Source organism: Squalius cephalus (assembly GCF_949319135.1).
Source record: "Squalius cephalus genome assembly, chromosome: 16".
NCBI lineage: Eukaryota > Metazoa > Chordata > Actinopteri > Cypriniformes > Leuciscidae > Squalius > Squalius cephalus.
This window is the reverse complement of record NC_137137.1, coordinates 2,583,232-2,606,500: the sequence shown is the minus strand read 5'-3', so window position 1 is coordinate 2,606,500 and position 23,269 is coordinate 2,583,232. Positions and strand designations below refer to the sequence as shown.

General features: G+C 38.9%; 3 protein-coding genes across 4 annotated transcripts in view; 1 reads left to right on the top strand and 2 right to left on the bottom strand.

The window, feature by feature from the left end:
* eeig1a (estrogen-induced osteoclastogenesis regulator 1a) overlaps positions 1–5,213 on the bottom strand; it is a 30,641-nt gene extending 25,428 nt beyond the window's left edge. Inside the window, exons 1-2 of the mRNA XM_079896370.1 lie at positions 5,111–5,213; positions 4,613–4,871 (exon numbers count right to left, since the gene is read on the bottom strand). Of these exons, the coding sequence (XP_079752496.1) occupies positions 4,613–4,758 (146 nt within the window). The 5' untranslated portion in view covers positions 4,759–4,871; positions 5,111–5,213. The remainder of the gene's footprint in view (positions 1–4,612; positions 4,872–5,110) is intronic.
* A 2,128-nt stretch (positions 5,214–7,341) lies between these two features.
* Positions 7,342–12,086, bottom strand: naif1 (nuclear apoptosis inducing factor 1). 2 transcript variants are annotated; one of them, XR_013823952.1, is made up of 4 exons: positions 11,482–12,086; positions 10,449–10,496; positions 7,526–8,405; positions 7,342–7,360 (listed from the first exon to the last, which is right to left on the bottom strand). XR_013823952.1 is itself a non-coding variant. In XM_079897816.1 (3 exons), the coding sequence occupies exons 1-3, from the start codon at positions 11,903–11,905 to the stop codon at positions 7,933–7,935; spliced, it is 945 nt and encodes a 314-aa protein (XP_079753942.1). In that variant the 5' UTR covers positions 11,906–12,086; the 3' UTR covers positions 7,498–7,932. The 2 variants fall into 2 exon arrangements, 1 of the variants encoding a protein (XP_079753942.1); XM_079897816.1 differs by lacking the exon at positions 7,342–7,360 and having other exon boundaries at positions 7,498–8,405.
* An 8,284-nt stretch (positions 12,087–20,370) lies between these two features.
* On the top strand, positions 20,371–22,692 carry LOC307174258 (4-galactosyl-N-acetylglucosaminide 3-alpha-L-fucosyltransferase 9-like). The gene is made up of 2 exons (XM_079897985.1): positions 20,371–20,792; positions 20,950–22,692. Exon 2 carries the CDS (start codon positions 20,958–20,960, stop codon positions 22,038–22,040), a length of 1,083 nt encoding a protein of 360 aa, XP_079754111.1. The 5' UTR covers positions 20,371–20,792; positions 20,950–20,957; the 3' UTR covers positions 22,041–22,692.
* The last annotated feature ends 577 nt before the right edge of the window (positions 22,693–23,269 follow it).

Sequence of the window (23,269 nt, the reverse complement as noted above, 5' to 3'; positions counted from 1 at the left end):
AACCTGCTGATTGCAATTGCTTGCTGAAGAAATTCAACGTTTACTCCAAATCATGAATACATGCAACACAAATAAAGAGATATTTTGATGCTGCTTTTATCTCTGGTCCCTTTCATCATCATATGAAACTAGATGTTCGTTAAACTACCTTCTTTTGTGTCCCAGAAAGTCATACAGGTTTGGAACAACGTGGTGATTATGAACTGCAGTAAAGACAAACTGAGAGGCTTTTGGTGTTATATAACAGAGAGAAGAATCTGCTATAAATATCAACGAAATCTGAAATTAGTAACCCGTCTAAAGCCATACTGTCCCAGCGCTCATGCAGGCGTATGAGGGATGAGATTGTGATGCTTTTAATTTAACTGCAGGCCAAACCCTCCTAATTATGCGGCTGGGTAACGGCGATGATGCGGCCCACCCAACATTCCTACGAGAGCCTATACTATTCATAGAAAATACTACATTTCTATCTATAACAATCTGCATTTATGTGTCTGCTAGGTATTTTGACAAATGTTATATGTATTTAAAAATAGGTCAGACACTATTTAAAAGCGTCACATCATGGGGAAAAAAAATCTTTTGAAACTCATTTGATATTGTTGTGAAGAAAAAAGAAAGAAAAAACATTTATAGGCAGAGAATCTCCTCTGAACAGAGCTTTAACTTAAAAGCAATGCAGCAGAAATATACAATAAGATTAGATATTAGATCATAAAGTCAAAGATGTTTTATCAGTGGCTCTCGAAATGGTCTTAAGTTTGTTTATGTTTGTTTTTATTGCCATACTAGCGTTTATGGCTGTTTTCAAGGCAACAAAATGGTGTTAAGAGTTCAATTAATTTCATGAATCATATCAAACTGTCAGTGTCAATAAGTTGATTCAGAACGCAACGATCTTCAGAAGTGCATGCGTGGCATTTTTTTTCATGTATTACAATGTTTTAGTAGCAATATATGGAGGTAAAGAATGCCGTTTATGGATGTGAATTGTTTTATTGGTGCAAATTAATGAAAATGATTAACTGCAATTCTTCCTTGTGCTCACTTTGTGGGGGAAAAAAGTGTAGAAAAACATGTCTTGATTTATTTCTACTATTATTTTACATACTTCTAGTCAACATGTAGTCAAAAAAGTCAAAGTAAAGATTAAAATTAATATGAATTATTTAGAAATATATCACCCAGCATTAAAATTGGGAAATGCATCAAATGTGTTGTCCTGAGAACAGCTGATGGCCTCATTCTTCCTGCTTCCCGTCTAATGTTCCTGAAACCGTGTGAATCCAAACACCCCATTAAGCAACAAACTTCCTGCAAAACATCAAGCAACTTTCCCTGTCTGACGTTTCTGTTGGAATATCAGCATCATCCTGCAATCCTCAAACCCAAGACATGCACACAGTGCTAAACTGAACCAGTCTCATCTGAAGTTCCTCTCACTCACGTTCACGTCTCGCTCTGTCTAACGTCTCCACACGCTGACATTTGACTTCCTCCAGCCAACCAAACAAGGACAAAAGCGGTTTATGTGCTGCGAGGTGTGTGTGTGTGTGTGTGTGTGTGTGTGTGTGTGTGTGTGTGTGTGTGTGTGTGTGTGTGTGTGTGTGTGTGTGTGTGTGTGTGTGACAGGAGAATGTGTGTGACTTGAATGAGAATGTCAAAAGGATAAGAAATAAACGAGGTCGGGTCGGTTTATGAGAGAACCAGTGCCAGACCACAACCAGAATTAAGCTAAATTCAGTCGAGTCGGCATGAAACCAAAACTATTTTTAAAGCATGTTCCTGATCTTAATGCAAATGACTTATTGCTAAGTGCAAAACGTTTGTCTTCGTAACCTTTCATCAAAAATAAAATCAGAGCTTTTTCTTGCTGAATATCTTATGCAAACTAATATTGTGTTGCTCAGATGTTTCTCATTCATCCCTCAATTGACTAAATGGAGATCTCAGCTGTGTTTCATTTAAATATACTTTGTTTGTTGTATTATTTTCATGTTATCACTGTAAAGCTGCTTTGATACAATCTGTATTGTAAAAAGCGCTATATAAATAAAGGTGACTTGACTTAAAGGTCCTTGCACACTGAATCCAATATTATCACACGAAATTTTCGCATGTTTAAAAATAAATACGACCTCATGTTGTGTCAATCACGTTTACACACTTCCTCTGAAACTTTTGTCCATCATAAAAACAAAAAAATTCGGACAGGGTTTGATTTTCTGTGTTTTTCGCATCCGTAGCAAGTGTTTTGAGGTGTTTTGACAATTCAGAGCCACCGAATGAGGAAAAATTTCGGACTCAGTGTGCAAGGACAGTTTCAACTTTATCTGCAACGTCACAGATGGAGAAACACTGCAGGTAAAGTTTATGCTTCATTCAAACACAACTGAGATCTACACAAAGTCACCATGAAATCTGCATCAAATCAAACAGTCACAAACCCCCGAACATGACAAACTCCGGCAGTGAGATGCTGCAAACACTGGACGGTGATATTGGATCATATAGAGATGGAAAAGAGTTGCTGTATGAAGTGGATAGTGAGCAGAGCATTATCATTGCATTATCTCTGTTATATTTACAATGTTATCTCATATTTCGCTCGTCTATTTATTAACGCATTCTATCTCTTATCTCTTTAACCAAAACTATTGTTACAATCACGACCGAAAACATAAACAGCATTCAATCTTCGTCCATCCGCTAAAAAATGAAATTATACTAAAACCGCCAGTAGGTGGCGACAAATCATTGTCTTAACGAGTTAGTCATTGAATCATTCAGTCAAATGATTCGTTCAAAATGGCAGATTCATTCAGGGACAAAGTAGAAGTGAGTCGAGTCTTTCGTTAGAATGATTCATTAAAAAAACGTGGATTCATTCAGTAACAAAACTGAAACTAGTTTTGTTTTTGTTGGCAAAATAGACAAAAAAATGGATAATATTGTGTCTAAAATGTGTCATCTACTAGCCTATTATCTTATTGTTTATTGAATTGTTGTATAAGATCAATATTACATTTGCAAACGTGCTGATATTTGGGAAAGCAGCACTTTTGCTTGTCTGATTTGCTTATAAATATTAAAATTAAGAACTTATAAAGAGACTTTTTTTTTTTTTCGCACCATATCTTGGTTTTTGGAAGCATTTTATTTAACTTTCAAGTGAAACAGCAAAGAACAGTGATACTGATAGTGAGTCTTTCCTGTTATTCTGAAAGCGATGAGCAAAAAGGAGAAAAGACAGCCTGAAAAACAGCAGATCTGTCTGACCGCCTGTGATTTACGCTCAAATAAAGATTTTATAATGCATAGATAAATGCTGACTTTACAAGCATTCTTTACGAGTCCATTTACAGGACACCTAAACTCAGTGTTTCTGCAATGTGAGAGACTGTGTGTGAACGGCTACAGTGTTTGAGTTCACCAGTAAAATGAAGGACAAATTCAATATCAAGATTACACACGCAAATCCATTAGTGAGCTCGTAATGACACTAAAAAAAAACCCAGAAGAGTATCAGACTACACAAAAAAAGTACAACAATACAACAGACTCGTCTGTCTTCACTTCCCTCTCATCACATGCCATGATCGACATCCTCATGCAACCGTCTCAAACGAGCAGATCAGAACAGTGGAAACTGAGCTGATGAACTGAGAAACAGATCAGTAGTGCTGGTTAAAAGATAAGCATCACTTTTATGTTTATATCAAGGGTTAGTGATCAGAACAACCCCCTTTAATATCACTCATCTACAGACATAATCCTCAAATAATGCAGAAAGCATCCAAGTAGCTGTCATTAGCAACCTTCATGAATACCCCAACATGCAAACAAAAACGAACATCTTAGCAACGCCCTGGCAACCACCCACAACACTTTAAGAGTGTTACTTTAGAACCAATGTTTAGAACAATTTAAAATGTAACAAAAATTGTCTTAATCTCCTAGAATCATACAGCCAAAAAACTTCTTATTGACAATGAAATGGCAGGGTTATAGTAAACTAAAAGTAATACCATAAAAAAAAATGTAAATAAATATTAACTGAAATAAAATAAAATATATAAAAACTAGTGCTGTCAAAATCGTTTAATCGTGATTAATCACATCTAACATACATAAAAGATTGTTTATTTAATATATGTAGTGTATATACATGTATGCACACACACACACACACACACAAATACATATATATATATATATATATATATATATATATATATATATATATGTGTGGTTTGTGTATATATTAAATGTATATAATATATATATATATATATATATAATAAATAATATCTAAATAACACTGCAAGAGGGTCCTGCTTAACATGTATGGTGGCAATACATTAACGTTACCACAGTAAGTTACTGTGATACATCATGGTACTGAAACTAATGCACCATGGTACTATTTACATTAAAAAATAAATGGTACTTTTCAGGGCTTTCTGCAGGTGTAGTACCACTGTATTCTTTTAAAAGCACAATGTAAACACTCCGACCATAACTGTACTTTGCCATCAGTAGGTAACGGTACAATAAACCCATCCAGAACTACATGAATAAACAAAAGGTGAAGATGATGAAGTTTTACCTGGAGGAAGCAGAGGTGAAGTCTCCTCCATCCAACAGCCTGATCTTACAGAACAAAACCCCGTTGACAAACGGCACGGATGTCAGCTCCTCCAGAGTGACATGAGTCTGAAACTTAAACTTCTTCTTCTTCACTAGAAACGCCATGAACTCGAGCTCTGAGTGATCCAACTCTCTGAAGAAACCCGATGTCGGACTGACGGCGGAGTGACGGTTTAATCTGGCAGTGGAAACTCTCTCTGTGGGATCATGATGATCATCTGTGGGGGGAAAAACACAAATCACAACTAACATGAGAACAGATGAACACTAACATGTCAACATATATGTAAACTTCTATCTTATACTATCATTTAGGGGGAAAAAAACGTTTCTTTGTCAGGTTTTAGTTCACAGACCCGCGAACAAACATTCGCCTCAGGATTTTTCTCGTGCGCGCGCGAATAAACGGTCAACCTTTCAAACATTAGAAACATTAACGCTGATCGCGTGAACTCACGTCTTTAGTGTTTCTGTCTGTCCTGTGTGTGTTTCTGTCTGTCCTGTGTCTGTGTCTGTGTCTGTGTGTGTCTTCTGAATCTGTCCCTGCCTGGATCACTGCGTGTTTAGTTTTTCTATAAGGGTAAATGAAGCACCGCCCCCTCTCTCTCTCTCGCTCTCTCTCTCTCTCTCTCTCTCTCACACACACACACACTGATTTCTCTCAGGCCAATAACAATTATTAATATTGTCAGTATATGTTTAAATATAACTTAAATATTTAAAAATATCTAATAATGGTTGTATTGTTCTCCAGATGTAATTTTGTGTTGTTTATAAAATATATAAAATATTCATATATTATGTTTAATCGTAATATAATAGTCAATAAACACACACACACACACACACACACACACACACACACACACACACACACATATACACACACACATTACTATTTTTAAGGTTTTTAAAAGAAGTCTCTTCTGCTCAAGGCTGCATTTATATGATCAAAAATACAGAAAACAAAATGTGAAATATTGTGAAATATTATATTAATTTAAAATAATGGGTTTTTTTTTTTATGTGAATTATGTTCAAATGCAATTTTTATCCTGTGATCAAAGCTGAATTTTCAGCATCATTACTCCAGTCTTCAGTATCACATGATCCTTCAGAAATCATTCTAATATGAAGATTTATAATCAATGTTGGAAACAGTTTAATGTGTTTTTTTTTTTTTTTTTTTTGGAACCTGTGATACTTTTTTTAGGATTCATAGAATTCTATTTAATCTGTTTTAAATGCTGTTCTTTTTAAACTTTTTATTCATCAAAGAATCCTGAAAAAAAGTATCACAGGTTATAAAAAAAAATGTTTCCAACATTTATATATATATATATATATATATATATATATATATATATATATATATATATATATATTTATTTTTTATTTATATATATATTAATTTTTTCCCCTTCCACCTATACCAAGAAGAACAGAAGAAACCAGCTGATTTCTCCATGTCAATAATATGAATCCCTCAGATGAAATATGGCGCGTTTTGTCTCCCTCTAGTGGCGGGAAAGTAAACTACATGAAAACTGCAACACAAAAACAGTAATCAGAAGAACACTTATCCAAACTGCAATGTGAAAATAAAAGGAAATCATATTATATTGTTAAATTAGGGTAGGGATCGATTAAAAGTGAAATTAATAACATATAATTAAAATAATAACATAACTGTAGATACGTGGATCTACTGCAAGGTAAAAAAAAAACATAAAAAATAAATGGATCAAGAGTTTCTGTAATGTGAGAGGCTGTGTTTGAATGGCTGCAGTGTTTGACTTCACCAGTAAAACGAAGGACAACAATAAAATGCAATATCAAGATTACGAAAATCCATTACTGAGCTCATAATGACACTAAAAAAGAACTAAAAGTGTAAAATATACATCAGACTACACAAAAAAAGGTACAACAATTCAAACAAGTCTTCACTTCCCTCTGATCACATGCCATTAAACAATATATAACAGCATAAGAATTAAAGACATATTTGAGAATGTCTTCCAATTGAATATATATAATTTAATACCTCCAAATTATGTATTTTTTGTCAAGTAATGACGCCTCTGACTGTACTGGATATATTGAAAGTAAAGCCTGTCAGACATCTGGACTTTTGATGCTTTAGCATCAATAAAACACAAACGAAGACTCACACGTGTGGAGAGTTTCTTTATTTAACATACATAAATAAAAATTTTATTGTCAAAAGCTAAAGAAACAAAATCCTCCACAAAGTCTTCCAAGGCCTGTAAAAGGAGCCATTCGATTTCCCACATAAATAGGAGAAACTGTGTTTTCTGTACATTTTGGCGTTTGCACTCGATGCATGCAATGCTTTCGTTCAATTTAGGGTCAGCTGAACAAATATAATGTTGACAACAAAAAAAATCAAATCAAGTTTGTTGCAATCTATTTGCTTTTTAAGCAACCAAATGTAAAAAATAAAACCCACAAGTTGAAGATAAACTGAAAAGAAGTTTCACTTCAAGCACAAAAATGCTCTTTTTAAAGTAAAACGTATATGACATTTATATGGAAGCTTGTTTCCGCCAGAGAATAAAACATTTTAAAAGATAATTGTGACTTTTTCTCAGAATTGAATGTTTACATCTCACAATTCTGATCTTAATTATTATTATTATGACTTTTTAACACGCAATTGCGACTTTATATCTCCCAGTTCTGACTTTATATCTCCCAATTGCGTGTTATTAATTTAGAATTGAGAGATATAAACATGCAATTCTGAGAAAAAGTCAAAATTGCGTGTTCATTTCTCACATTTGCTAGTTTAATCTCACAATTCTGACTTTAAACATGCAATTGCGACTTTATATCACGCCATTCTGACTTTATATCTCCCAATTGCGTGTTATAAAGTCAGAATTGCGAGATATAAACATGCAATTCTGAGAAAAAGTCAGAATTGCGTGTTTATTTCTCGCAATTGCGAATTTAATCTCACAATTCTGACTTTATAACACGTAATTGCGATCACGCAATTCTGATGTAAACTCGCAATTGTGACTTAAAAAAAGTCACAATTACCTTCTTTTTTATTATTATTCTTCTGTGGCGTAAAACAAGCTTCCATGCATTTTAGATTTCGGCCACTTCTTTAAAATGCACGTTAAAGTCCTAATGTCACTTCCTGAAAGGTCCACACACACACACATAAGCACAAACTCTTTGAGGCACAGTGCTGTACAATAATTTACAGTCTATTCCAGACGAGGTCCGGTCACTCATCTCTCATCTCTACGGCGCGTCCTCAGGCTTCGTTGGCGGCGCGTTTCCCGCTCCGTCTCCTGCGGTCTCTGCTGTGTTCGTGCTGCTGGTGTTCTGGAGGAACTTCCTCAGGTCCTTCAGAGCGGGTCTGAACATCTGAATGAGCGCCAGCAGAGCGGCCTGCGTGCCCTCCAGAGCCTGGGCTTGTCTCTCCTGAGCGCAGGCCTGGGCCTCCTGCGAGCGCCGGATCATCTGGAGCAGGTCGTTCTGGTCCTCCAGGTGCTGGGCGATCTCACGCACGTGCAGGTTCGTGACGCGGTGCTCCTGCAGGAGTCTGGCCGAGTTCAGGGCGATTCGGCTCTTCAGTTCCTGAGGTTTGGCGGAGCATTCGGCCTGTGCCGCCAGCATCTCCACCGGCGCCTCTGCGCTGACCGTCACCGGCGTCTCGGTCGTGCAATACTCCACCATGCCCTCCTCCAGCGTGTGGTACGTCGTCTCGTCCGCTGGGGCGAAATCACACACATCTCAGTCAATATCAAATCAGAACGGACAACTAGAGGTGTATGTAACAATATTATGGAAGCTTGTTTCCGCCACAGAATAAAACATTTTTAAAAAATAATTGCAACTTTTTATCTTACAATTGCGAGATATAAAGTCAGAATTGCGTGAAATAAAGTCGCAATTGCGTCTTATAAAGTCAGAATTCGGACTTTTTTTCTCGCAATTGCGACTTTATCACTCAATTCTGACTTTATAATACATAATTGCAACTTTATCACTCAATTCTGACTTTATAATACATAATTGCAACTTTATTTCACGCAATTCTGACTTTATAATACATAATTGCGACTTTATTTCACGCAATTCTGACTTTATAATACATAATTGCAACTTTATTTCACGCAATTCTGACTTTATAATACATAATTGCGACTTTATTTCACGCAATTCTGACTTTATAATACATAATTGCGACTTTATTTCACGCAATTCTGACTTTATAATACATAATTGCAACTTTATTTCACGCAATTCTGACTTTATAATACATAATTGCGACTTTATTTCACGCAATTCTGACTTTATAATACATAATTGCGACTTTATTTCACGCAATTCTGACTTTATAATACATAATTGCGACTTTATATCTTGCAATTCTGACTTTATAATACATAATTGCGACTTTATATCTTGCAATTCTGACATCTTTTCTCAGAATTGTGAGATATAAAGTCCAATTCTAAGGGGGGAAAAAAGACAGACTTTTTTTTTTTTTTTTACCTCAGAATAGTTTATATCTCACAATTCTGACTTTATAACACGCAATTACGACTTTATATCATGCGATTCTGACTTGAGATATAAAGTAGCAATTGCGTCTTATAAAGTCAGAATTCTGACTTTTTTTTCTCGCAATTGCGACTTTATATCACACAATTTTGACTTAATAACCTGCAATTGCAACTTTATATCACACAAATCTGAGATAAAAAGTCAGAATTGTGAGATTAAAAAGTCGCAATTACCTTTTTTATTTTTCACTCTGTGGCGGAAACAAGCTTCCATACAATATATATCGTGTCACAATATATCGCAATACAAAAATGCAACAATATGTACTGTATGAAACGGTATCTTCCGTTTCATGTCAACCGTAATATTAAAAACTGGATCAGGCTATTAACAGGCTGGATCCTGAACTTACTTTTAAACCACACATTGAATATATATACTTCGTAAAATTAATTTTGGAACGAGTGTATTATACAGATCTAAAACTTGCTTTACATTTAATGTTCGAAAAAGACTTGCTACGCAACTTATATTACCCTTCTTTGATTACGCAGTTGTAGTTTATCAGAATGCATCTAAAACTAATCTTTTGCCTCTTACTAGCGCTTATAATAAATTGTGTAGATTTGTTATTGGATGTTCATTCTTTACGCACCATTGTATTATGTATGACTTACTCAAACAGTCTCCACTTAATATTAGAAGGCATCGTCACTGGATGCAATTTATTTTCAAATGTGTACATTTTAATTACCCTAATTATTTGAGACCGTATTTAACATTATATTCTTCATCATATAATTTAAGACATTCTTCACGTTATTTTTTTATTATCCCTTTAGTTAAAAAAGTTTCTGGGAAGAAAACATTTAGGTTTAAGGCTCCTGCAGACTGGAATAATTTACCTTTAAATGTACGATCTTTGACTTCATTTTATATGTTTAAAAAATTTTCGTTGTTTTGAAACTTCTTGTAATTGCTTTATATGATATATCTATGATTATATTTATTAATGCTAGGTAAAAAATTTTTTGTAGTGGTGTGTTTGTTGTTTTGAATTAGGTGACTGTTGTTTTTGTTTTGTCTTGTGTATATTGTTTTGTTTTGTTATTTAACTTTAGTGTATTAGGACCGCCTTGAAAACGAGATGATGCATCTCAAGGGGCTTTTCCTAAAGAATAAAATTTGTTAAAAAAACAGAAAATTGTCTTAGATGAAGATCATGCGTAAAACTAAAGCCATACCTTCAAGAGTTTTTATCTCGCACGCTCCTGCGGCCGCTGGCTGAATGCCTGTGAAAAGACAATCACATTTATACAGCGTCCAATGCATTTGTAAAAGTGTAAACTCAAAATGTGAATATATATATTCAACATATAAATACATTTCAATATATATAACATTTTATTACTAAAATCATGTTGAAAAAACTAACAACATTTTGACAGAATATTATACTACATTCAGAATATATATATATATATATATATATATATATATATATATATAAAATATATGTTAAATTTTGATTTTCAGTCCACTATTGTTTTATATAGAATTGCTCTATAGTCTACAATGCAATGACATCAGAAGAAGATTAATCAGGCTACTTAGTAATTAGTAACACCGACTGCAAATGAGTCCATATTTAATTAGATAGATCTTAATTAGCTGTCATTTTCATATTGAAACAACATTTCAGGAAAAATCAAGTGTGGAACTATCTATAGTTAAAATCTATTTTTACCTGTAGTTCATGGCTTAAATTGTTTTACCAGGGTGAAAATAACAGAAGTAAAGTAAATGGCTCTTTGCGATTCTACGCAATGAAAGTTTATGTGTGTGTGTGTATGTATATAAAACATTACTTATTGACATTATTTACATTTTAACATTATACGTTAAATTTTGATGTTTAATCCACTATTATATTTATATAGAATTGTTCTATAGTCTATAATGCAATGACATCAGAAGTAACTGTATTTACAGAAAAATAAATTACTTAGTAATGAGTAACACCCAAGACTGCAAATGAGTCCATATTTAATTAGATAGATCTTAATTAGATCTCATTTTCATATTAAAACAACCTTTCAGGGGAAAAAACGAATACAAAATCATTGCTTAATGTACTGTGATTGATCAAGTGGAGAAGTATCTTAAAGGCTTAAAGTGTTTTTACCAGGGTGAAAATAATGGAAGTAAAGTAAGTAAGTGGCTGTTTGCGATTCTACGCACTGTAAGGTTTACGCAACGGTAACGCTAGTGTCTTACTCTGCGTGAGCGTTACGGTGGCCGAGGAGCTGATGGGCACCGCGATCTCGGCCGCCGGGAGGCTGATGATGGTCGCTTCTCCCAGTAGATTACAGATTCGCTGCTGCATGGAGGTCAGGATCACGGGCACGGAGGTGCAGTCGCCTGTACCCTCCATGGCCGCCCGTGCTTGGGCCACTTTTCTCCGCACCTCCGTCTTGAGATCGGACCATTTCTTCTTGACCTCGGCGAGCTCGCGCTGGCAGGTGCTGACGGCGTTCACGCGTTTCAGAATCTCCACCCACGCGTTGTTCTTAGCGATGTGCGTGACGCCCGCGTTAAAATGATTCACCAAAACGTGTTTTTGCTTTTCCATCTCCTCCACGATGATCTCCACCTCCCTTTCGGAGAAATTCGTTTTTCTCCTTTTGGCCTGAGATGCCATAATGTTTTTAAATTGGACGCGGGGGGGGGGTTATAAAATTGCGTAGAATACGCAAAAATAGTAAGTTTTTCTCCCGGACACAATTGCGCAGCGTAATGGCTTCTTGAATCGACTTCTCCTCCAACAACAACGTATGCGGCCCCAAATGGCTGAAGTCCCGCCCCTTCGTCGCTTCTTACAATACCCATTGGTTTAGAATCGCTAGTGACGATGACGATCTTTCTTCCCATTTGTGGAAACTGTGATCAATCCGACCTTACGTTTGCGTGGCTAGACTTATTGCCAGCCAGAAGAGGGAGCTATTTAATAACATACGTGTATATATATTTTACAGAATAAAACGTAGAATGTGTGACTCAGTTTAGGAGTGTTATGAGAAAACCGTGTTCTGATTTTTATCAATATAACATTGTAAAACAGGGTATATGAGAGCATGGCTTAAAAAAATTAAGTTGATGACTTATTATTTCTTTAATGCTGAATAAACAAACAAGCAGTTTCACATAATTGGGTAGCTTAATTCCTGGGATTCAGAGACTTTTGTGTCCCTAATATGATCCTCCCAATATAATATCCTTTATGATCCTTTACTGCCTTTAAATGTTGAACAATATCAATTTTAGTCATAAATAACACAATCTGAACTCTAAGCGTAAATTGATTTTTTTTTTTTTTTTAAAAAAGCGAAACATTTCACCGCATTTTGAACCACCACATATCACCATTGTCTCAGGCCAGTGCAACACCCCCCCCCCCCCCCCCCCCCCCCCCATCATACTAATAATATTTTTTTATTAGTATTATATTTATTTTGACAATTATAATAAAAGTTTTTGGCTTGTCCCTCAATTCACTGTTCACCCTGTTATTTTTGACTACTTCCCCTTTAAATGAAAATTGGACAAATTAAATTACATCCTATCATAAAGCAGTCATCACTTATATATACATTATTTTGTGCCTTTATGGGAGTTACGTTCCCCAGACTCATTTTTTCGTGAATTGTTCTAAAAAAAGCAGAAAAGGGTATATGAAAAATATTAACACAGGGGTGCAATCTTAAGTGCATTGTTAACACTGCAAAATATGACACATCAAGACATGCAAAATATACTTAATATTTCTGTATACTCAAATTTGGTTAAAAACACATAGCTTACATGACAGCACTACAAAAACACATAAAAGTGAAACCCCATTGCCTTATCTACTGCTTTTCTTATTGTTTTAGGCTTTATAGGGTGAGTGATTATTTCTTATAATACACAATAGTGAGATAGACTAGTGCAAATATTACAAATAGGTCGTTAAACTAATAACGCTATTACCACAAGTTTTGCCTTGAAACTACCTGACAAATGAAGCCACGCAATGGTGACGAAGGAGTTAAGATGAAGTTTATAATAAACTTTAACTCTGGTTTCGCTAGCTATTTGAGTAAATGAAAACATAATACTTACATTTAAATGTGAATTTCCACCACCGATCTCTAGTCTCGGCCGTCTTTAAAAATAAATAAATAAATGCTGTCGTCAACGGCCGCAATGACTTAAGTGTCCATTTATGTATCCTTCCTTTCACGGGGAAACGAAGGGTGCATTTGGCGTCGCTTTTGGCGTCGCGTCAGCCTTCATCGCGCCACGGTGACGCAATCGGCCTTCAAATGCGGCCTTCCAAAGATGCAGCCTTTGAATTGGGACGTCCTTCGTCGCGCCGCTGTGACGCAATCGGCCTTCAAATACGACCAAGCGGCCTTCAAATACGGCCTTTGGAGGATGCAGCCTTCACATTGGGACACAGCTTGTGTCTCCGGACAAGATGGCCGCCGCTTAGCCGGTGTCTGTTTCTGAACCGGTGTTTGTTCCTGAGCTGGATTCTGTTCCTGAGCCAGTGTCTGTTCCTGCCCATGATCCCATGGACGCCCCCATTTTGGTCGGCCGAAGGGTCATCTCCTCCCTGGCCTCCTGAAGGGTCGTCTCCTTGGCCTCCCGAAGGGTTGTCTCCTCCCTGGCCTCCCGAAGGGTCGTCTCCTCCCTGGCCTCCTGAAGGGTCGTCTCCTTGGCCTCCCGAAGGGTTGTCTCCTCCCTGGCCTCCTGAAGGGTCGTCTCCTCCCTGGCCTCCTGAAGGGTCGTCTCCTTGGCCTCCCGAAGGGTTGTCTCCTCCCTGGCCTCCTGAAGGGTCGTCTCCTCCCTGGCCTCCTGAAGGGTCGTCTCCTTGGCCTCCCGAAGGGTTGTCTCCTCCCTGGCCTCCCGAAGGGTCGTCTCCTTGGCCTCCTGAAGGGTCGTCTCCTTGGCCTCCCGAAGGGTTGTCTCCTCCCTGGCCTCCCGAAGGGTCGTCTCCTTGGCCTCCTGAAGGGTCGTCTCCTCCCTGGCCTCCTGAAGGGTCGTCTCCTTGGCCTCCCGAAGGGTTGTCTCCTCCCTGGCCTCCCGAAGGGTCGTCTCCTCCCTGGCCTCCCGAAGGGTCGTCTCCTCCCTGGCCTCCTGAAGGGTCGTCTCCTCGGCCTCCCGAAGGGTTGTCTCCTCCCTGGCCTCCCGAAGGGTCGTCTCCTCCCTGGCCTCCCGAAGGGTCGTCTCCTCCCTGGCCTCCTGAAGGGTCGTCTCCTCGGCCTCCCGAAGGGTCGTCTCCTCCCTGGCCTCCCGAAGGGTCGTCTCCTCCTCCCTGGCCTCCCGAAGGGTCTGCTCCGCCTTGGTCGTCTGCTCCGCCCTGGTCACCTGCTCCGCCCTGCTTCGCCTGCTCTGCCCTGGTCTCCCGTATTGCCGCAGTCTCCATACCCTATTCCGTGTCATGGTCCAGGCCCACCATTGCAAGGTCTTGGTCCCATTCCCTGTGCGGGTCTGGCCCTCCATCCCTCCCCCGGGACCGCCTCCACTTCACCACCCTCCTGGACTTTTGTTTTCTGGGGAGTGTCTGGAATCTTGTTTAGCTTGTTTGTCCTTGTATTTAAGCCCTGTGTTTGAATCTATGTTTGTAAAGTCTAGAGTCTATTTATAAATTACACTGCATTTGGATCCCGCTTTCTCCTTGTCTCCGCCGCAGCATCACAGGAAGCCCAGTAGGTCACATCATTGTGTTAGTCTGAGGAATTTAAACATTTTATCTTTGCAAATTTCACTAAATTTTCTCTGCTGAAGCTGATACATAAATGTTTAAATCAGCAAGCCCCACAGGTCTTGAGTGAGTGCATAGTTGCTCTCAGGGCTGTGGGTTCAAGGACTAGAGGAGCTCAGAACGGGAACTGTCAGATCCCGAAATGTAACACTTCATTTGGACAATCAGCTTTCTCTGTACAAGGCAGTAAAGCCTGTAATTGTTTACCCACTGAACTGAAAAGAGAGTCAAACTGGGTCCTTTTCAAACACAAACTTAAAGACTCTTTAATCAGAGGTCAAAAATGTGACCACTGACTGTCCACTGTGTTTATATTGTATTATTATGTTGATTTTAACTATTGTTTAATTTTATGGAAAGGCCCACTAGGGACTAACATTGAGAATTAGCTTCAGCTAAAATGTTGTAGTATGTAACATGAGCTTATGTAACATACTTGTCCCTTCAAATAAACTTAAATAATAATAATATTTGCATAGTGAATTGTGATTGGTCAGTGTCATATATAGGGGAGAGCGGGGCACAAAGTAATGCTTTTTGACTTTCTCAGTTTGTGTAAATCTACTTATGGTTCAGAGTATTTATTTTTTCCCACATTAATTTCCCACATGTCTAGTACAATTATGTGCTTTTGTTTTATTAATACAGTATATACTTGATATACCCTGAAAGAATGGAAGTGAAATGTGACAACATGCCCCATAGGTGGGGTACATTGTAACATGTGAGGGGCACATTGTAACATAACATATGACAGCTTAAAATGTTATCTGATCTAATAAAAAAAAATTAAAAAAATCAAATATTTTCTAAATAAAATACAATTAAAAAACTTTTTCATATAAAATAATGGCAATTTTTAATAATTAAATATAAACTCATTTAATATATAATTAAATATAAACTCATTGACTACGAACACATGAAAACAAAGCTATACAACATAGTTCAAAACAAATAAATAATTAGTAATTTCTGAACATTGACTCTCAGTCTTTATTCACCTTTTTCTCACGTTTTCTCAATAAAATTAATAAAAGTATAGAATATAATAGCATATTTCTAATAGGGGCACATTGTAACGCAGTGTTACAACATGACCCCGCATGCACAACTGGGATTTAAACCCTGCTAGTGTCTTCTGCTAGTTAGCGAAGCATTAAAGAACTATCTCAACTGTTAAATAACATCTTGGAGATTAAAATAATATCAGATTTGTCTTATTTTAAATAAACACAAAAAATAGAGATGAAAAATTAACTTAAATAAGAAATTTACTTTTGCTATGGTTTAATAAATGTCTATGGATATCTTCCAAAAAAAAAAAATTGGCGGAATTTTTTTTTCTATATAGTGTTGATATGGCAACTAGTAAATACATAAAGTTTCGTCATCCAAGCATGTGCGGGAGTATTTAAAACAAGCGTGTTACAACTATCCCCGCGTTAGGTTGTGCCCCGCGCTCCCCTACTGTATCTCTCTTCTCAAGCACTGGTTAGTCATACCTGTGTTACAAGCCACTGTGTTTAAAATAGTTACAGTTTTTAGACTTTAAAGACATTTATCACCACTTGTGATTCACAAACCACCCAGAACACCCTACCAACCGCCTAGCAACCATCCAGAACACCCTAGTAACTGCCTAGGAACGACCCAGAATACCCTAGCAACCGCCTAGAAACCACCAAGAACACCCTAGCAACTGCCTAGCAACGCCCTAGCAACCACCCAGAATACCCTAGCAACCGCCTAACAACACCATAGCAACCACCCAGAACACCCTAGCAACCACCTAGCAACCACCCAGAACACCCTAGCAACTGCCTAGCAACGCCCTAGCAACCACCAAGAATACCCAAGCAACCGCCTAGCAACCACCCATAACACCCTAGCAACCACCCAGAACACCCTAGCAACTGCCTAGCAACGCCCTAGCAACCACCCAGAATACCATAGCAACTGCCTAGCAACCACCAATACCCTAGCAACCGCCTAGCAAGACCATAGCAACCACCCAGAACACCCTAGCAACCGCCTAGCAACACCACAGCAACCACTCAGAATACCCTAGCAACTGCCTAGCAATGCCCTAGCAACCACCCAGAATACCCTAGCAACCGCCTAGCAACACCATAGCAACCACCCAGAACACCCTAACAACCACCTAGAAGCCACCCAGAACACCCTAGCAACCGCCTAGCAACCATGCATTATATTAGTCACATGCTTATCATGTTATCATGTTGCTAAAAATTTGCTAACTGCACCCTAGCAACCGTGCCGAATTTTGCCACTGCAAGCACCATTTCACATTTTCTTCAGGAAATGTACATTCTAGTTTAACCTACTGTCTTATTTGACTTTTATTTTATTTGTTTACACAATAGCTCTGACCAGGGGTGGAGCCAGTCGATGTTTCAGGGCTTAGCCCAAACCTAGGGGGGTCCGGGGGCATACTCCCCCGGGGAGATTTTTTTCCCATTTATGTCAGCTAAATGTATCTCTCTTCTCAAGCACTGGTTAGTCATACCTGTGTTACAAGCCACTGTGTTTAAAATAGTTACAGTTTTTAGACTTTAAAGACATTTATCACCACTTGTGATTCACAAACCACCCAGAACACCCTACCAACCGCCTAGCAACCATCCAGAACACCCTAGTAACTGCCTAGGAACGACCCAGAATACCCTAGCAACCGCCTAGAAACCACCAAGAACACCCTAGCAACTGCCTAGCAACGCCCTAGCAACCACCCAGAATACCCTAGCAACCGCCTAACAACACCATAGCAACCACCCAGAACACCCTAGCAACCACCTAGCAACCACCCAGAACACCCTAGCAACTGCCTAGCAACGCCCTAGCAACCACCAAGAATACCCAAGCAACCGCCTAGCAACCACCCATAACACCCTAGCAACCACCCAGAACACCCTAGCAACTGCCTAGCAACGCCCTAGCAACCACCCAGAATACCATAGCAACTGCCTAGCAACCACCAATACCCTAGCAACCGCCTAGCAAGACCATAGCAACCACCCAGAACACCCTAGCAACCGCCTAGCAACACCACAGCAACCACTCAGAATACCCTAGCAACTGCCTAGCAATGCCCTAGCAACCACCCAGAATACCCTAGCAACCGCCTAGCAACACCATAGCAACCACCCAGAACACCCTAACAACCACCTAGAAGCCACCCAGAACACCCTAGCAACCGCCTAGCAACCATGCATTATATTAGTCACATGCTTATCATGTTATCATGTTGCTAAAAATTTGCTAACTGCACCCTAGCAACCGTGCCGAATTTTGCCACTGCAAGCACCATTTCACATTTTCTTCAGGAAATGTACATTCTAGTTTAACCTACTGTCTTATTTGACTTTTATTTTATTTGTTTACACAATAGCTCTGACCAGGGGTGGAGCCAGTCGATGTTTCAGGGCTTAGCCCAAACCTAGGGGGGTCCGGGGGCATACTCCCCCGGGGAGATTTTTTTCCCATTTATGTCAGCTAAATGTATCTCTCTTCTCAAGCACTGGTTAGTCATACCTGTGTTACAAGCCACTGTGTTTAAAATAGTTACAGTTTTTAGACTTTAAAGACATTTATCACCACTTGTGATTCACAAACCACCCAGAACACCCTACCAACCGCCTAGCAACCATCCAGAACACCCTAGTAACTGCCTAGGAACGACCCAGAATACCCTAGCAACCGCCTAGAAACCACCAAGAACACCCTAGCAACTGCCTAGCAACGCCCTAGCAACCACCCATAATACCCTAGCAACCGCCTAACAACACCATAGCAACCACCCAGAACACCCTAGCAACCACCTAGCAACCACCCAGAACACCCTAGCAACTGCCTAGCAACGCCCTAGCAACCACCAAGAATACCCAAGTAACCGCCTAGCAACCACCCATAACACCCTAGCAACCACCCAGAACACCCTAGCAACTGCCTAGCAACGCCCTAGCAACCACCCAGAATACCATAGCAACTGCCTAGCAACCACCAAGAATACCCTAGCAACCGCCTAGCAAGACCATAGCAACCACCCAGAACACCCTAGCAACCGCCTAGCAACACCACAGCAACCACTCAGAATACCCTAGCAACTGCCTAGCAATGCCCTAGCAACCACCCAGAATACCCTAGCAACCGCCTAGCAACACCATAGCAACCACCCAGAACACCCTAACAACCACCTAGAAGCCACCCAGAACACCCTAGCAACCGCCTAGCAACCATGCATTATATTAGTCACATGCTTATCATGTTATCATGTTGCTAAAAATTTGCTAACTGCACCCTAGCAACCGTGCCGAATTTTGCCACTGCAAGCACCATTTCACATTTTCTTCAGGAAATGTACATTCTAGTTTTTATTTTTACATTTTTTTTCATTTGGTCTCATTTATAGAAGCCTCATGAGCTGGGAAAATGTACTTTTATATTTTTCAGAAACCTAAAACATAATTCAGGTCTGAATGGGTTAATACACGTGCTTCCGTGTCTGTTATAAGGTCTGTTGAAGATGCGGTTTCTGTTCATGTGTGTCAAGACATTTTAGAAATCCCGACCGGATTTTTTACAGCCATGCCTGTCCAGGATAAAGATGAACAGCTACAGTTCTTCCGGTATCCCTTTGACTCCCCTATTTCTCTCATTATTCCAGTACAGGATATCGTTATAGGGGTTTCAATTTGGGATGTCAAAAACTTCTAATTTGCCAAATAACACTTTCCTGCAAATAGGGTTGTCAGAGTCCATGTACAGACTGTTATAATTATCTAAATTCAACCAGTAGTTCGTCCAAAAATGAAAACTCTATCATCATTTACTCACCCTCAAGTTGTTCTGTCTGACTACAAACATTCTTCAAAATATCTTCCTTTGCGTTCAGCAGAACAAAGACATTATACAGGTTTGGAACAACTTAAGGGTTAGTAAAAGATGACAGAATTTTTTTTTTTGGGTGAACTATCCCAGTCAAATATCCAGGGCTGAGCTACAGATATGTTTAAGACTGGAAAAACTGGAAGAACAGGAAGAGAGAGCTACTCTCTGAGAGATAAAAGGAAATTAACATTTGAACTCATCCTTGTGCACTATCGAGATGAACGTCTCACCTCCGAATCATCCTAATCTACATTGCTTCTCCTCATTCCCCACTCCTTCTCCCTCATGCTGAGATTACCAAAACTCACACAAGAATCTATATGTTTTAATGTGAATAATTATCATCGAGTATTACACATGTTTAGTATCATTTGAAATGTCTCAGTGCGACTGGTACAGGTGCAATGCAAAGCGAATGATAGGTAACTCGAACTGAGAGGGAAACTGAGAAGAAGATGAGAGAATGCAGGGAGAACTGGAGCTTATTGTACGCTCGTAATGACGATTGGACTGAATATGTTTGTAACATCATTTCCAGTTAAGAATTTACATTATTTTGTCTGCATCTATATGTATGAAATGTCACACCTGTTATTTAGGCTACAACCTGACTGTATTTTTTATTTAGGCTATAACCTGACTGTATTTTTTTATGTTCATTGAAGTTGTTGATCTAGTTTAGCTGGTTCAGGTTTGTTTGGATGAGCAGAGGCGGCGTTTCGAGGCGCCAGAGGCAATGTTGCACATGAGGTTATCGGCGATTCTGCGTTGAGTTTCCATATGTTTTTAGACTTCGGTCTTTACATAGTGCGGTCCTCTCACGCGGAACACAACTACAAATTTCTGTTAATGAAGGGCTCTTAAAGAGGTAAGAAGTTGAGTTCACTATTCATTCCAAACATTCTGTACAATCTGAGTCTTATCTAATTGTATTAGTCAAATGTTTTAACGTTTAATATGGAGGCATTTTTTTTATTCTTGTTTATGTTCAAAGCTGATAATTTCCTTTTTATTTTTGTTTTTAGATCAGACAATGTCAAATCGTCTGGCTTTAATACTGACGCTGGCTTGTATCATCTCTCTGAGCGTCATGTTTTTCTGGTTTACACCTCCAAAAAACTGTCCTCTTCCACTTCCTAGACCTGAACAAAACAAGTCTCCCGAAAGCAAGAGCCCCCTTACTGATACAATAGAAGACAAACCTGTTCTTCTACTATGGGTCTGGCCTGAAAATTACAGGTTTGACTTCAGTGACTGCAAAAAGTTTTACAATATTGATAACTGTCAGTTGACGGATGATAGATCACTCTACACCAATGCAGACGCTGTCTTCATTTTTCACAAAGCCATTAGTTGGGACCTGACCAACCTTCCTCCATCTCCTCGTCCTCCGTTCCAGAAGTGGATTTGGTTTCATGTCGAATCACCGACCAACACTAAGAAAATACCAGGTCTGGAAAACCTGTTCAATCTCACTCTCAGCTACAGACATGATGCTGATATTCCTGTACGGATGAAATTAAACACCAGGAAGAAACCAGATGAGGAGTTTGTAATTCCCAAAAAGGACAAACTGGTGTGTTGGATTGTGAGTAACAATGCTGCATCAACAGGTGTCGGCTCAAGGAACCAGTTTTACCAAGAACTCAGCAAACACATCCAAGTGCATCTGTTCGGAAAGGCTTATGCAACATTTCTTAGTTATGAGGAATACTATCCTACCCTAGCTAGCTGCAAGTTTTACCTTTCCTTTGAGAACTCCATCCACAAGGACTACATCACTGAGAAGATAAATGGGCCGCTTGCTGCAGGAACCGTCCCTGTGGTTCTGGGTCCTCCCAGAAGAAACTATGAAAACTTTGTTCCCGGCGATGCCTTCATTCATGTAAATGACTTCCCAGATGCAAAGTCACTAGCAGAATATCTGCTTCAGCTGGACAAGGACGAAGAAGCATATCGCAGGTTCTTTAACTGGAGGAAATATCTCTCTCCAACTCCTCATTTAGTACAACAAACCCAAGAGTTTATTCTGCCTATTTGCACTGCCTGTGACCATATAGCACGACACAGGGAATATAAAGAAGCTCATGATATTTATGAGTGGTATTTCAATTAAAGAGATTTTGTTACATTATCAGGGTACCATGTACTTTATTAAAGTTTATGGAATAGAAAATGTTCTATAAATTGTTTAATCTGATACTAAACTCTGTTACAAATGTAAGTATTTTGATGATCAATCAATACTGAGTGGGTGACTGTAATTAAGTGAAGATGGTTGTAGTTCTGTTCAGAAGATTTTATAATCTGCATAAATTATGAAGAAAAAAAAAGTAAATATTTTTGTGTTGGTTTATTGTTCTGTATTTATGAAGGGTGCTGTCATGATTCCTGTTTTGTTGGGGTTCTCAGTCCTCCCTGGTTTACTTTGGTTATTATCTTAATAAAGTTCTCCTGCACATGGATCCTGCCTTCATTCATCTCGGAGAGCACTCGGCATAACCGGTGCATATAAAAGGAAATATAAATTTCTAATGTTCTCACCACTCATTTCTTGTAAGAAAGAGTCAAAGATAAATGCACAAGTTTCGTTGATTTCACAGACCTTGCTAGATATATATATTTTTTTTTATAGCCACATTTCCATCCCAGTAACATGCAGGCTTTACGTCACTGTCAGGTAAACCCGCTGACCCTGATTAACTATGTGATTAAAAATTACTAGTTTGTTCATTGTTTGAGATTTGTCTTGCAGAACATCTGGCAAGTCAGACTCATTTTTCATTGAAAGCTTTTGGTTTCCATTTGGCAAAATCGAAGGTTGACACAGTGACAAAGTTGAAGAGTTACACTTTATGCAAATGAGCAGTGACGCAGCGACCAACAGGAGCGCAGCAAGTGAGTCAAATTTGTTTAATGTTCCAACTGAATGTTTTGTTTTCTAACAAAAGCTTTTTCTAACATTTATCAGATGTGGATTTTTTAATCCACTGCAGTGTTGTTATGCAGTGTTGCCTGCAGTGTTGTTATCTTCAGTGTTAAAGATAAATTAGGTGTTAAGCTATTTTTAATTTTTGTCGCAGAATTTTTTTCCTATTGCTACTGCATCCAAGTACACCTGGCTGCAGCCTGCAGATCGGGGCGTGGCTTCTCATTGGTTAGGGGCAAAGTGATGACTTCGATCGAGGCGGGGCCGCACCTGGGGCTTCTCATTAGGCTTGTTCGACTTCATGCAGCTCTGCGCAGACCGATCGGCGGCTGACTTAAAGCAGTGCATGCCGGTTAGAAATTTTGTCCGACTATTGCTGCGTTCCAGTCCACTTTTAGACACCCACTTGCGAACTT

Excerpts from the sequence above, each read along its gene's own strand:
- naif1 (XM_079897816.1), bottom strand. The coding sequence starts at position 11,905 with ATGGCATCTCAGGCCAAAAGGAGAAAAACGAATTTCTCCGAAAGGGAG. Across the intron at positions 10,497-11,481 it reads CACCGTAACGCTCACGCAGA|GCATTCAGCCAGCGGCCGCA; the intron begins GTAAGACACTAG and ends GTCTTTTCACAG. Across the intron at positions 8,406-10,448 it reads CGAGATAAAAACTCTTGAAG|CGGACGAGACGACGTACCAC; the intron begins GTATGGCTTTAG and ends ATTTCGCCCCAG.
- LOC307174258 (XM_079897985.1), top strand. The coding sequence starts at position 20,958 with ATGTCAAATCGTCTGGCTTTAATACTGACGCTGGCTTGTATCATCTCT.